This window comes from Trachymyrmex septentrionalis, unplaced genomic scaffold (assembly GCF_001594115.1).
Source record: "Trachymyrmex septentrionalis isolate Tsep2-gDNA-1 unplaced genomic scaffold, Tsep1.0 scaffold134, whole genome shotgun sequence".
NCBI classification, from domain to species: domain Eukaryota; kingdom Metazoa; phylum Arthropoda; class Insecta; order Hymenoptera; family Formicidae; genus Trachymyrmex; species Trachymyrmex septentrionalis.
This window is the reverse complement of record NW_017304482.1, coordinates 587,564-601,613: the sequence shown is the minus strand read 5'-3', so window position 1 is coordinate 601,613 and position 14,050 is coordinate 587,564. Positions and strand designations below refer to the sequence as shown.

Genomic DNA, 14,050 nt, shown 5'->3' with positions numbered 1-14,050 from the left:
ATCTCTCGCGGTATTCCCATTAACCATCTGGAAATTAAACATACATATGCATATATAATCAATAATTTTGTGTGTGTGTGTGTATACTGATTTGAAAAACATTACCTCTCTATTGTACACCCATAAAGTACCAAGAATAATGATGCTAGCGGATAATAAGACGTTAATTATGAGATGACGCGTAATCATTGGCTCCTTTGTATTTCGTGGCTTTTGCTTCAAAACATCTTTGTCAACCGGTTCTACCCCAAGACTATGTGTGTACAGAAGAAAATTGAACATACTGTAGTAAATATTTAATAAAACGTTAAATTAAAAGTATTTATTTAACTAACCTTTGAGCAGGTGGACCATCCATAATGATATTGATCCATAATATTTGCATAGCATTCAAAGGATTCGGTATACTCATCAATGTTGCAAGAGCAATCAGAGAAAGCGCAGCTATGCTAGTACTCAATTGAAACCTGACAAAATTGCGAATGTTGTGAAAGATTCCCTTTCCCTCTTCGATCGCCGCGCTAAAACAAAAATCATATAATAGATAAAGATTATATAGTCACAAATTCACATACGTTAAAATTGTTAGCAAATATATTAATTACATAATAGTTCCAAAATCGTCGTCAACCAAGATCATGTCGGCCGCTTCTTTGCATACATCAGTGCCATTTTTACCCATGGCGATGCCTATATCGGCCTTTTTCAACGCAACTCCATCGTTTACGCCGTCACCGGTCATACCTACTATGTTGCCATTCCTCTGTAAGGCCTTTACAATACAAAGTTTGTGCTTTGGTGTTACTCGGTAAAATACACTAACACTATTAATGCACTGTTCCAATTGATGTTCGGACATCATATCGATCTCGTCTCCCGAAAGCAATCGACTATGAAGTGTGTCCAAACCAATCATGCTAGCTAAAAAATTATTAAATTTTTTATAACTTTTTAATTGTAAAAATTTATATCCATTGTTTATTAAAAAATCTAAACTTTTTACATATGATACACTATTTATTTATATACCTATTGCAGCTGCAGTTTCCTTAGCATCACCAGTCACCATCTTCACTTTAACGCCACTGTTTATTAAAATGCTAATAGATTCGCGCACATACGGTCTTGGTGGGTCACAAATACCAACCAAGCCAACATAAATTAAATCTTGTAACGAAGAACCACGTGCCAGACCAATCACTATATACATAAATAACCAAATAATTACAAAAAAATATAATTCTTAAATTTATTATCTATTTAAATTATAGTTTGTGAAAAAAAAATAATACCTCTCAACCCTTGTTGACCAATATCATATGCTTCTGTTAAGAATTCCTGATCTTTCTTTTGACTAAGGGGATACACTTGACCGTTCTCATAATATTTTGTACATTGTGGTAAGATTTTCTCCAAAGCACCTTTCACAAAGTATATTTCCTGTCTATTCTGAAATATAGAATTATAGCATATGTATTTAACATTCCAACATAAAAATCTATAACTAAGAATAATGTGATCCTTTGCTTCATTTAAATAATAACTAAGGATAATACGACCCTTTGCTTCATTTAAATTTACCTCGCCAAACTTGGGTGTACATTTCACAGCCATCATTTTTTGCTCAGAAGAAAATGGATATTCTTGCAATCGCAAATATCTATCAGCGACACCATACATTCCGAATTTCATTGCCACTGCTATCAGCGCGCCTTCCGTTGGTTGTCCCAACAGAACGTCATTTTGTATGATAGCGTTATTACAAACGCAACCTATTTCCAGCATGTTACTGATAGCAGCATGTGCAAGATCAGAATTATCACACTTCCGTATGTGTATTTCTCCCACCCCGTTATATCCCGCTCCAGTAACATCCGCGATGTAACCCTCCGATGTAACGAGAATCGTAGCGGTCATCTCGTTCTTTGTAATTGTGCCGGTTTTATCAGAACATATTACATTTACGCAGCCTAAAAAAAACATAAGCTCTTTTCTTACGTTTGAAGTTTTAAATAAGAGATTAGAAAAATAATATTTTGATAGATAATTAAATCAATAAGAAAAACAACTTGAATAAAATAAATATTTCATATTTTTGTTAACCTACCGAGAGTCTCAACGGTTGGTAACTTCTTTATAATAGCTTTTCTCTTAACCATTCTCATTACTCCCAATGCCAGTGTCACAGTCACGACGATAGGCAAGCCTTCCGGTATAGCCGCTACTGCCAAGCTTACACCAATGGTAAACATCTCAAGGATAGCCTTACCTTGGATCCAGCCCAGCAGCATAATGATACCGATAATGCAGAACGAATAGAAGGACAGCTGAGTACCTAAAATGTCCATGCTTCGCTGTAGTGGAGTCTTTGGTGCCTCCTCAGCTTGCATCATCGAGAAAACCTCCCCAAATTCACTCTTTTCTCCCGTATTCACTACAATTCCCTGTATCGCGTGATATTATAACATAAGTTGATAGTAAAGCGCAATCATTCTCAAGGATTTAAAATATAGTTTGAATAGAATCTCTACCTTGCCATTTCCGCAGCGTACTAAAGTGCCCATGAAGGCGATATTCCTCTTCGACGTCAATCCATTAGTCTTAAGCAAAGGAGCTGTCGACTTTTGCGCCGGTTCGGTCTCTCCAGTAAAGCTACTCTCGTCAATCGCCAGATCTATAGCTTCAAATATTCTGATATCGGCAGGTACTCTATCTCCAATATTTAAATATACTATATCACCAGGAACTAAATTACGTGCAAGAAATGTCTCTACACGGCTCTCTCTTAAGCTGGAAACAAAATATCAAGATATAATAGTAATGTAAAAGTATCTTAACAATTAAGTAAAATTAAGAAAATTAAAAAAAATTTTTAACAAAGTAAAAATTTGATAAAGAATGTTTTGACAATTATTATTCTTAGTCGGGATTTCTTTAATTGTTAAGTATAGAGGACTTTACGAAATTTCATAGAAGTAAGTTTCACCTTCTATAGAGTGCAACGACATATTATATCTTCCTCACTAAGAAGGGAAAGGAATGCTGCACGTATAAAGGGTTAATATATCCTCCAAGGACCATACTTCTAAAGAATTGTAAATTTAGATACATGCTGCCCCAAGATTGGACTAATATTCATCATTATTATATAGCGTGTGATTAACGAGGCATTTAATAAAAAGCATAAATCTATTTACCAGTGGCATATTGGTGGTACCAATTTATTCAATTCTTCTAAAGATTTCTCTGATCGATATTCTTGTACAAATGCAACTGTCACCACTATTATGATAGCCTACAAAAGAACATATCACACACACAAGTATCAGTTAGGTAATGCTTACCAAAATTCATAAGATCAATGGACATGTGTAAGTCTACTTACTACAGTAATACTGACAGCGTCGTCGAATTGCTTCATACATACACTGACAAATGCAGAGGCAAGTAGAAGAAGAATCAATGGATTCTTGAACTGAAAAAAAAGGATATAAATTCAAGATCGTGTACAGATATAATTAAATTATATTATACGTTGTTACTAATATCTATATGAGATTTATTACAATAGGAAACACATACCTGTTCGATATATTTTTTCCATGGTGGATCTTCTTCCTTTACAGTAAACTCATTGAAACCTGTTAGTTGCCTTCTATGATCAGCCTCTTGCCATCTGAGTCCTGTTCGTACATCCACGTGTAATCTAGCTGCTACTTCCTCTGCCCCTAGACTAGCCGATTCAGCGGTTGTCAACCACATTTCACAATTTTGTCCTTTACCCTGAAAACCATTGTCACATGAAAATACTTAGGTGTGTACTGGTCTACTATCAGCACACGTCATCGCATTTTTTCGCTATTTTTCGCCATCTTATCAATAGCACCAAATTGGGCTAAATTGTTTACCTTGTGCACTATCTCATTGTTACGATTGTGCAAGAATAAGCATACGCCGAGACAGAACGTTCGACTGACGGAAAAAAAAAAAAAAAAAACGAGCCAACAATAAATAAAAGCAGAAAAGTTGTTGGTTAAAATTCGACTAACAAAGATATACGTTGTGACAAAATAATAAACGTTCGAACATTAACCTCGTGACGACAGCGGTCCAGTCAATCTGTCCAATGCATCTCCAAACGGATATCGAAGTAACGATTAGGCATAATCGGACAGAGAATCATAGAATAATCGAAGACAAGGCAGCATATCAACTAAATAGGAAAATGCGATCACTTTCGAACAATCTCATCATGTAAAAGAGATCGCGCGACGCGGATCAACGCGGACTCGTGAGGGACGCACCGCTGTATCAGCTATCAACGGGTATTGTCGATAGAGAGATCAACGAATGATCTCGTACTTCATTCTCTTCCTTTTGCCGAACTCTGTATACACTCCATCATTCCGATTTCTCGTCGTGTCCGTATCACGTCACACATGTGTCCCTTGTGGCAGAACGTGTCAAGTCAAGGGGTCAAGTCTTTACGTACGTCAAATTCCACGAATCGGAAAAAGCCAAAAGCCAGACTTTGTACTGGGAGGGAAATGAATAATAAGATTCGCCCATATAAGTACGGTGGCACTTGCTTTTCATTACAATTTATATATCATGCAATTTCTGTCCATTTATTTACGTGACATATTGCACAGCGCAAGCGTGTAGCCTGTATTTTTTCATTTGAAACAAGACATTACATTTTGCAGCAAACGTGAAAAAGAAGGCGAAGTAAAGAAGGTACTTTAAGAAGAACAGGTTTAATAACGTTAACGTGTCGTTGAAACATTCTTTCGAGATACAGGTGTTATTTGCCGATCGAATGAATGTGATACTTGACGTCATTATATACAAGTATATTAATCGTATTAATCCTTGCAATTTATTGGCAATGCTCTCATTTTCATGTCCTTGCAGTTTACGTATAATGCGACGAGAATTTCCTTGTAACATACGAGTTTCACTTACGTAAGCGTGTATCGTAATCCACGATTTCCAATTCTGATTATTCATTCATTATTGCCTTTTATTTTTATAACAATTATCTTTCTTTCTGGAATAATTCAGTGGGACGTTAAAAGAAAATTGAAATATTCAGTTTTTCAACACTCTTGACAAATCACTGGAACTGTTCAGAGAGGTTACAGCAGGTTACAAGAACCAAATTTCGCGCTCTTGTCGGTAGAACAATCGTGTTTTTTTTTATAGCTGCACTACGAGGCAAAAAGTAAAAGGATGAAAAGTGTAAAAAGTTCAGCCACGGGGAATAGATAAATCATACTGAAGTAAGTTTCAAATTTAAATATCGGAAACTAGGGCCGAAAAAAATGAGATATTGGAGCGCATGTGAAACAACTTGCTTTAGTTCGGTATACTATGATAACTTCCATGATAATTTCTATGATAACTTGAAATACTTGAATGAGATTCTGCAGATATATCAGAAATCGCACATTTCGTCCTAACTTTTTCGTCTAACTTTTCATCCAGTTGTGAAATAATTGTTTATGTTGCACTACGCGTGCAGAAAGTACGTATACCAAATGATTCACATATATCAGTATCCCTCAAGGAATGAATTTGGAGACACTAAAATAAATGACACAACAGCTGAGTATGTTGTTTAAGCTTTCTCTTTGAATTAAAGAAAATTCTCAAAGTATCCATTGAAATATGCCGAATGCATATTTTTGGCATACGTTGTAACTGTAATATCTATAAACATCAGGTCACACATCAAGTTTTCATTCTTTGTCAGCAATATGAATTTTAACTCTTCTGTCAGCAATAAAAGTAATCTTTGAGCAAATTTTCCGTTATTTCAATATTTATATAAAAATCATAAATTCTGATATATTTGTCAAAGCTTTTTATTAACTATATTATAAAAGTTGGAATTGTATTTTACTTATTTTTACAGATTTAAATTTATCTACCATAAGTCACAATCGAAATATCAGTGATGATTTTTAAAGATTCTAGCTGCTGATAGAGAATTAAATTTAAATATTGATTATAAGTATTGATGAATACAACTAAAAATTTCGATATGCATGCATGTATGAAGAACATATTCCTGATCATTGTTCAGAGCTGCAAAATATTCTAATCTACCATTGGGCTTACCTCGTCTAGTGTCGTATTTTCTTCATTGTGTTCCTTGTCGTCGTTGCGAATTTCGAGACCAGCGTCGTCTAAGAGCTGCTCGTACTTGGCCTGGTTACCGGTGTCTCTCATCGCGGAAGAGAGTGATTTCTCTCAGCACCCTTTCCGGTAATATTCCGTTTTTCTAAAGAGAACAGGAACAGAAAATATGGCTTGACGCCGGAGATGAAAGCACCACCAGTTGATGGGATACCACCAAAATCTTGTGCTATCGATTCACCTCTTCTCTTCTTTCCTCTTTCTATATTTCTCTGTCTCTTCTAATCTCGTTTACCAGCGTAAATGGAAACGTTATGGTGTATTGTCTTCCTCTCTTATATCTCTGTATGAATGCAACCAAAATAAATAGCGATTTTAGTACACATGACTGACATTCTCCCTTCCGAGTCTGTTTTATTCTATGCAATGTCTAGTCACGCAAAGGAAACGATCTCGTGGAATGATCCGGGTTTACATAAATTTTTAGCAAACAAGTACTGACTGACAGTGTGACTAAGCATTTCTATCTTAACGTTGATCATTTTATTATATTTTACGTGTCGAATATCATGAATGTACTGGTAATTTTATTTCGAGATCTACACGCCTTTTATTTTTATTAACAAAAATCAAGGGCCAATACTTCTAATTTTTAAATTATACTTTCTAAAATTACACATTTTTTGACATATAAGGTTCTCTCTATTTTTATTATATATTCACCTATGTCAGACCTATCCAATTTGAGCCAAAACGCAAAGCCATTGATGCAAAAAAATTCAGTATGGATAATATTTCGAGGACTGTAAATACGCATTTAAGTAACACTTATCAACACTTTATAGTTCCTACAAATCTTGAAATTTTTTTACAGTTACATCGATGGCTTTGCGTTTTAGCTCCGAAGCTCAAATTGGACAGACCTGATCTATGTCATACATCTCCTCTTATCCATAAAAATTTTCACAGGTACCCATTTATGAAATCATAGATCTCATCTATTGCAATTGGCTCCTACCACCCCGATGTTTAATTTTGAAATTAAATACAAAGAACACACCGAGATATTTTAGTCGACAAAGTGATTAAGTTTTTGTCACGAACAGTTTCCCAAGAATACGCGCACCGACTGAAGACTCGCATAACTTTTTTCAGAATAAAAAGACAAACACCACCGTACGTATATCTGCATATACCTAATATAGCAACATGTTTAACAATTATGTCAATATGATGAACCGTTTGCAATTTATGCCAAAATGAGTCGCTTTTTAGATATTTATGACGTGCTATTTTTGCAAGTGTGAAATAAAATGTCACCTTAATAATACATGAAAGATAATATTTTCAATTGTTTGAAAATATTTCAAACATTTGAAATATTTGGGCATACACTATCGATCAGCGATAACTGACGCGATATTTGCTGACATTTGGCAGTATATCGAGCAGCTGTTTTATTCGTTTCCACTAACAATAATTATGACGCATATTTTTCAACAATGAAATTAATTTTTTTATGGATAACTTCACGTGTCGTAACTATAAATATTTTTTTTAATAGTAAATTTTTGTTATCAGAATTTAATTCTGATGACACGAATGAAGTAAATGTTTTCGAAATTATTATATACAAACGTTCTAAGAATAATGGTATAAAATGTCAAAGCATCTTAATAATACATGAAAGGCAAGTACATTTGAAATGTTTGAGCATACGCTATCGATCAGTGACAACTGCCGCGATGTTTGCTAACGGCACATCGAGTAGTTTTATTCGTTTCCGCTAACAATAATTATATTCTTCGAAAAAAGTTAATTTTTTTATGGATAACGTCATGTGACGTCACTTATAAATATATTTTTCTAATAGTGAATTATTTTGTTATCAGAATTGCATCAGAATCATGTAAATATTTCCGAAACGAGAGATTACAGAAATGATAATTTCTATTTATCAAATATTTGTTGAAAAAATAATAAAGTGCAATTGAAAGGCAATCGCCGAAGACTTTTATATCATAAAAATTAATAATCTCCCATTGAGATAGCAAGTTAAACAATATCAAAGTTTTAAAATTGATTAGAATACTTCACATGTTATTTATTGTAAATAAATGACAAAGTTATGAATTTATATACATATAAGTTAATTACAGATTTATGTTATATTTTTATATTTTATACTACATTATTTTAATTAATGTGTGTGTGTGTGTGTGTGTGTGTGTGTGTGTGTGTGTGTGTGTGTGTGTGTGTGTGTGCTAATACAATAAAATTTATTATTAACTAAATTTTTTATCTGAAAAAACGAATCTAATTAAAAAATATATTTAATTGATAACGCTTTCTTAATCTTAACAACTGTGGATAGAGAAGCTTTGATAATGCTAAATTTATGATAGCTCTATTGGTGCAAAAAACGATGCACGACGACGATCGTATAGATTGGTACAATGAATATATTAGTTTTATTGCTTTATTAAAGCTTTGTATAACATTTTGCGCCATGATGCAAAAATCTTAAAATATAAGCAATTTTATAAAATACTAATTTTGTTATACGTATTAAAATAATTTGAAATTTTTCGAAGAGAAAATTTAAAAAATTTTATTTTCATATTTATTTTTACAGGTTTTTTTTAGCAAAAATTATCGAGATATGAAAAATAGTTCCAAAAAACTTGATTAGTACTTGCATAGAGAAATTACAGGAAAAGTTCTCGATATTTTGACAGCCTGACAAATTATCAATTAGCAATTGAAAAATAAATCCCTCATATGACAATTGAATTATGTAAATCTTATGCTGATTATCTTTTAAACGATTTCATTTTTTTTTTTTAGGTCGCAGTCTCTCAACTGCAATGCAGACAGAAACAACTGATTGTCCGATATTGACAGAATTGGTATTCCCTGTGAAATTCAACCCTCAATAAGCACTCGAGCTTCATCGAGCAGAAGAAAAGAGGAACGTTACGGAAAAGCGCAGTTAAAAATATCGGAGCAATCAATTCTGTTACATATAATTCCGTTAGAGTACCGGGTAGTCGGATAATTCTAAAAATTCCCGGGGGTGTTGAGAGAAGTCGATTACAAAACTTGGATAGCTACATGCATTGAGTCGCGACGTACATGTAGGTACGACTGCGATTACGCGTTTCTCTTCTCAGGTAAAAATCAATAATACGACCGCGCAACGTACGTGGTGCACGTCGTATACACGGTGATCTACTAAAATTTCCGGAAACGTGACTGTCGAGTTTTACTTTACCGTGTGACAGCTCGTGGATCGTCAGTTCTCGTGTTCATTGACAGACGAGAGTTGTGAGGGGAATCGGTCCCGACACACGGATCTATTATAGTTTCAAAAAGAAAATTGTTAAACATACATTCGGTGCACGCACGCACGTCCTCCGTACGAGTGGCGGAACGTACTGAGTCAGTATGTTGTGTGCACTCACGAATTCGGCCGCGGTCCACTTTCGTCGCACACGTCTCTCGAGCCACTTGCCACCGCCGCCGCTGTTCGCGGACGGAACTCGGAAGGTCGATCGACCGGATCGACCCAACCGGCCCGATGCCCGATGAGCGAGACGTACCGAGCCGGGCGCAAAGGAGGATTCGTTCCCGGCTTGCGCGACAAGTAGCGCCGCGCTGACAGACTGAGGGATGCGTGCGGGTACGCAAAAGCGATAATTGTGTCACTATTCTAATTCCGAATTTCTTACTGGTTTCAAGATGGTTTCGAACAGCTGAGATAACTCTATCTATATATACGATGTCTGGAATTGTATCAATATCTTCAGTTTGACGAGAGACGTATAAGAAAAAGCTTTCCAAACAATGAATATACTATGTAAGATTTTGTGTGTGTGTGTGTATATATATATATATAATATTAAGTATTTTGGAGTACTTGTTGCATTTTAGAAAAAATGAAGTACATTTTTAATACATTATACATGACTTTAATTATGCTGTAGATACTTTAAATCAAAGAGACACCATGCTAAATGAGATGAGAAAAAAAAGAGTAAAAGTGACAACATAGCCAAGTATTTTTTGTATATTGCTGAATCAACAAATATACCGGTGAGAGTTTATGTGAAATCATGTCATAAGATAACCTGCAATGCCAAGGAGACCTGATAGACCGGCTGAGAGCAGCGCGTCGCTATCCGTGAAGATGATCTGTCCATCGCCGGAAGAGCTGAGCATAATAAATAACAATGTCAAATGCGAGCAATGCGGGCTTGTTTTCAGAAACGAACCGCGTTACCGGCTACATAATCTCAAGGTGCACCAGCACAAAAAGTTAGATAAAATTGCAAAGGAAAATGCACGCTATCATTGCCCAATACAGTCGTGCGTCTACGCTGTTAATTCTCAGAGATATTTTAACACCATGAAATACTTGAAGCAGGTATGTATATTTCGATATTTCGATATGATAATGAGCATTATGACAAAAAGTTGGAGAGGACAATTTTAAGAATATATTAATAACGCTATATAGTATATCCTTTCACAGCATTATTTGAAGGTACACGCAGAAAAAAATTATGCGTGTGATCGCTGCGATAAGAGTTTTTCCACTGAATCTGCTAAAAACGGACATACAAGAGTCTGTGGCATAGAATTCACATGTTCCTGCTCAAAGACTTATGTCACATATGAAGCATTGCTTACGCATGCAAAGCGATCTCTGCACACTATAACGGAAAATTATAAAAATTCGCGGTATGTTTATTCACATTGCGCATTTTTAATAATGGCATGATTAATGGATATCAAGATGCTTTGAATTAGTTCGAATATGTCATGAAAATTCGAATTAATTCGAATATGATTAGAAATCGCACAATCTTAAATGTATCTTGAGAAGTCTTGAATGTCTTGAAAAGTCTTGAATATCTTAAAAAGTTTTGAATATCTTGAAAAATCTCGAATGTCTTGAACGTTTTAATAAATTTAAATAACAATAAATAAAGGGCAAAGTAAGAGTGTCAAACACATTTCTTTAAAAAAGTCACATAATTAAAAGAATAAATTACAAATAGAGAAAAATAAAATTGAAAAAATATATAATAAAATAAATACTCAGTTTAAATACAAATAAATTACATGTTTCGGCTACCGGATTGAGCCCTCTTCAGACATTAACTTATCGAAAAAAATCGCAGTACAAAATTAATTATCGGAAATGCTCGCATACTCACTATAATCACAGTTCGGGTGAGTCTTGATGTAGAACTCGATTATTCATATACAATTGAACAATCAAATGTGTTTCATATCTCTTGGAAAAGTTCTAGTTGATAAAAAAGATAAAAAGACTTCTTACGAAAAAATAAACGCAACTAAATTAACATACCGGAATTCTAATAAATATTAAAACTCACCAAAAATCATATGTAAATTATTCAAACAAGTGTGTCCATGTAAGTATGAAAAACCATTAGAATATATAAAGTTAACTGGAACGCAGATGTGTAAGACGGACATTTTGTATCGATTATTATGTACGCTCGCTGATACGTATCAACATGGACTGAGAGAAGAGACGGACTATCAGTATCGAAAAGTCAAATCTTATTTACAATAGGTATATATGCCTTGTGAAGACCTTTAGTGTCAGTTTGTAAATTTAAACTATTTTTCTGCTTTTTAATATTGAGCATCTCAGAAATTAAGCGTTTCCTATAGCAAGGTTCCTCATCTAAAATTTTAACATTATCCTATTGGAAATCATGATCATACTGCAGCCTGTGCTCTGTTATGACAGAACGGACAGAAGTGTTATGTCTAATATGATTATGATGTTCTGTAATTCTGGTTTTCAATTGTCTGCCCGTCTGTCCAATATATGATGCATCACAATTATTACACGGTATCTTATAAACTACATTGCTCTTAAATGTATGGGGACAAATATCCTTTTGTACTTTAATATATTTACCCATTTTATTAGGACTATGAAAAGATACCCTGATGTCATTTCAATTGAACCGTTTAAATTTTTCTGTGTGAAAAGGAATAATGTTTAATAAATTTAAACAATTAAACAATGGTTTCTTTCGTGATTTTTTTAAATTAAAGTGAAAATACATTTGACAAAAATAAAAATTTACTTGATTTCAAGAAATGAGATTTAAATCACAGAAACTTTTCTTTAATCGGGTAGCAATGCTCAAATTTCTTTAATTTAAACAAATGTTTTTTTAATCGAAGAAATCAAGAATTATCAAATTTTAAGACTTTTCAAGAGTATACAGTTTGGAATAATATTCAAAATGTTTCGAAACAGAACAATGATTAAATTGATTGAAAATCCATCACTAGGTATGATTATTATAACTGTAATTGAATAGAAAATTTACTGATACATTTATGATATTTTTGCAGACATACCAACTCCAAGACAACACAAATTATCTTACCTAGGAAAATTATAAGTAAACCTGTCTCGATACTACCCAATCCAGATAAATCTGGAAAGAATAATGAAAGTATTAATACGATAAAAAATACATCCGATGTCGGAGTACAGACAGACGATTATAAAAGAAGCAAGAGACCGAGCCCATTAAAATTCAATAATAATAATCTACACAATACGAAACGTCGAATATCTCAGCAAACACAAACCAATCATTTTTTTAAGGAGAAAACCTCCGGAAAATCGATAGAAACACAAACACCACAAGCAAACAGAGAAGTACCGAAGATAAATAAACGTGGTGGAAAGTATCGCGTATTGTCGAAACAATCAGAACAGACGTTGCTAAAAGAGGATCTTAATCTTGGCAACAATTTCGCATCGACCAATTTATTTCCGGCTAGTCCGCTGCCGCTTCGTCACGACGTGGGCTTGCAGGATTTCTGGGAGGAGAAGAATACTTCAGGCACGCAAACGATACCAGAAAAAGATATATTCGAAGCATTTAATGATAGCGTGACTCAGACGGAATTTGATACATTCTACAATCACAGTCATAATCCTTTAATGCAATGTGTACCGAAGAGTACAGTAGCTTTAATGACTTTGCCTTATGTCGAAGATACGTCAGCGGTTGAAGGGTATTCTTTCGCTTCGACCGATGGGATGTCTCAGGCAGATCTTATGCTAAGCACTAAGACATTCGAAGACAGATTTAGCAGTATAGAAACACAAACCGAACAAGCCTTTTCTCCTTCGTATTTTTATTCCGAATCTTTCGGGTCGAGACCGTTTGCTTTAAGTTCAAACATTGAAACGCAAACTACAGATAATCTAGACAACATGGACCAACTGCTATATAGCAACACGTACACTCAAACATGCGATAAAATGCTGTCTTCCGATTTAGGACTATCCAATATACAGACTCAGACTGCTTGGTCGCACGACGACACTACAGTTTCTACCGAGACTCAAACAAAATCGCTTATTTGCGGAACCGATTGCAACATTCCCACTGGAACATGTAGATCCTGGTTAAATACACAAACGAGTCATACCGAAACACAGACCGATCTACTTAGTATTTTCGAGGGACTTGAATAAGATATGTTCTTTTTTCATTGCAACTTCAATAAGTTACTTAGTTCTTCATATTTTTATTGTATTTTTTGAAATATTCATTTTTTATGTTTATCTTTTATCATTTCATGCTACAATATGTTAAAAAAGTATTAATTTCAAATTCGTAACACGATTTGTCGTCAAAGGATAAGTATTTAATTTTTGAAATTTTTTAACTTCTATACTTCATCTCTCAATGTTTTCATTTGAAATTTATTTTATTCCAAGTGTGCCAAATAAAAAAAGTTGACAAATCGAGCATAATAAATGTTATCCATTTATAGTTGCATATTTGTATATATATGGTATGTGTATGTACATGTGTATGTATATGTACACACA

General features: G+C 34.2%; 2 protein-coding genes across 12 annotated transcripts in view; one reads left to right on the top strand and one right to left on the bottom strand.

Moving 5' to 3' along the window:
• Positions 1 to 9,813, bottom strand: part of LOC108757217 (calcium-transporting ATPase type 2C member 1) — a 10,763-nt gene extending 950 nt beyond the window's left edge. The window contains exons 1-14 of one of the 9 annotated variants that reach the window (XM_018501650.1): positions 9,606 to 9,813; positions 9,416 to 9,497; positions 6,124 to 6,484; positions 3,583 to 3,783; positions 3,386 to 3,475; positions 3,198 to 3,295; positions 2,532 to 2,790; positions 2,108 to 2,444; positions 1,582 to 1,970; positions 1,293 to 1,449; positions 1,030 to 1,200; positions 606 to 921; positions 336 to 521; positions 106 to 253 (exon numbers count right to left, since the gene is read on the bottom strand). In XM_018501650.1, coding sequence (XP_018357152.1) covers positions 106 to 253; positions 336 to 521; positions 606 to 921; positions 1,030 to 1,200; positions 1,293 to 1,449; positions 1,582 to 1,970; positions 2,108 to 2,444; positions 2,532 to 2,790; positions 3,198 to 3,295; positions 3,386 to 3,475; positions 3,583 to 3,783; positions 6,124 to 6,234 — 2,463 coding nt within the window. In that variant the 5' untranslated portion in view covers positions 6,235 to 6,484; positions 9,416 to 9,497; positions 9,606 to 9,813. The other 8 variants (XM_018501652.1, XM_018501651.1, XM_018501654.1 and 5 more) reach the window with 8 other exon arrangements.
• On the top strand, positions 7,099 to 13,726 carry LOC108757219 (protein indeterminate-domain 9). Of its 3 annotated transcripts, XM_018501660.1 has the most exons (6): positions 7,099 to 7,317; positions 8,989 to 9,282; positions 9,883 to 10,000; positions 10,128 to 10,567; positions 10,676 to 10,884; positions 12,550 to 13,726. In XM_018501660.1, the coding sequence occupies exons 4-6, from the start codon at positions 10,277 to 10,279 to the stop codon at positions 13,688 to 13,690; spliced, it is 1,641 nt and encodes a 546-aa protein (XP_018357162.1). In that variant the 5' UTR covers positions 7,099 to 7,317; positions 8,989 to 9,282; positions 9,883 to 10,000; positions 10,128 to 10,276; the 3' UTR covers positions 13,691 to 13,726. The 3 variants fall into 3 exon arrangements, with proteins under 3 accessions (XP_018357162.1, XP_018357161.1, XP_018357163.1); XM_018501659.1 differs by lacking the exons at positions 7,099 to 7,317; positions 8,989 to 9,282 and having other exon boundaries at positions 9,813 to 10,000; XM_018501661.1 differs by lacking the exons at positions 7,099 to 7,317; positions 8,989 to 9,282; positions 9,883 to 10,000 and having other exon boundaries at positions 10,064 to 10,567.
• The last annotated feature ends 324 nt before the right edge of the window (positions 13,727 to 14,050 follow it).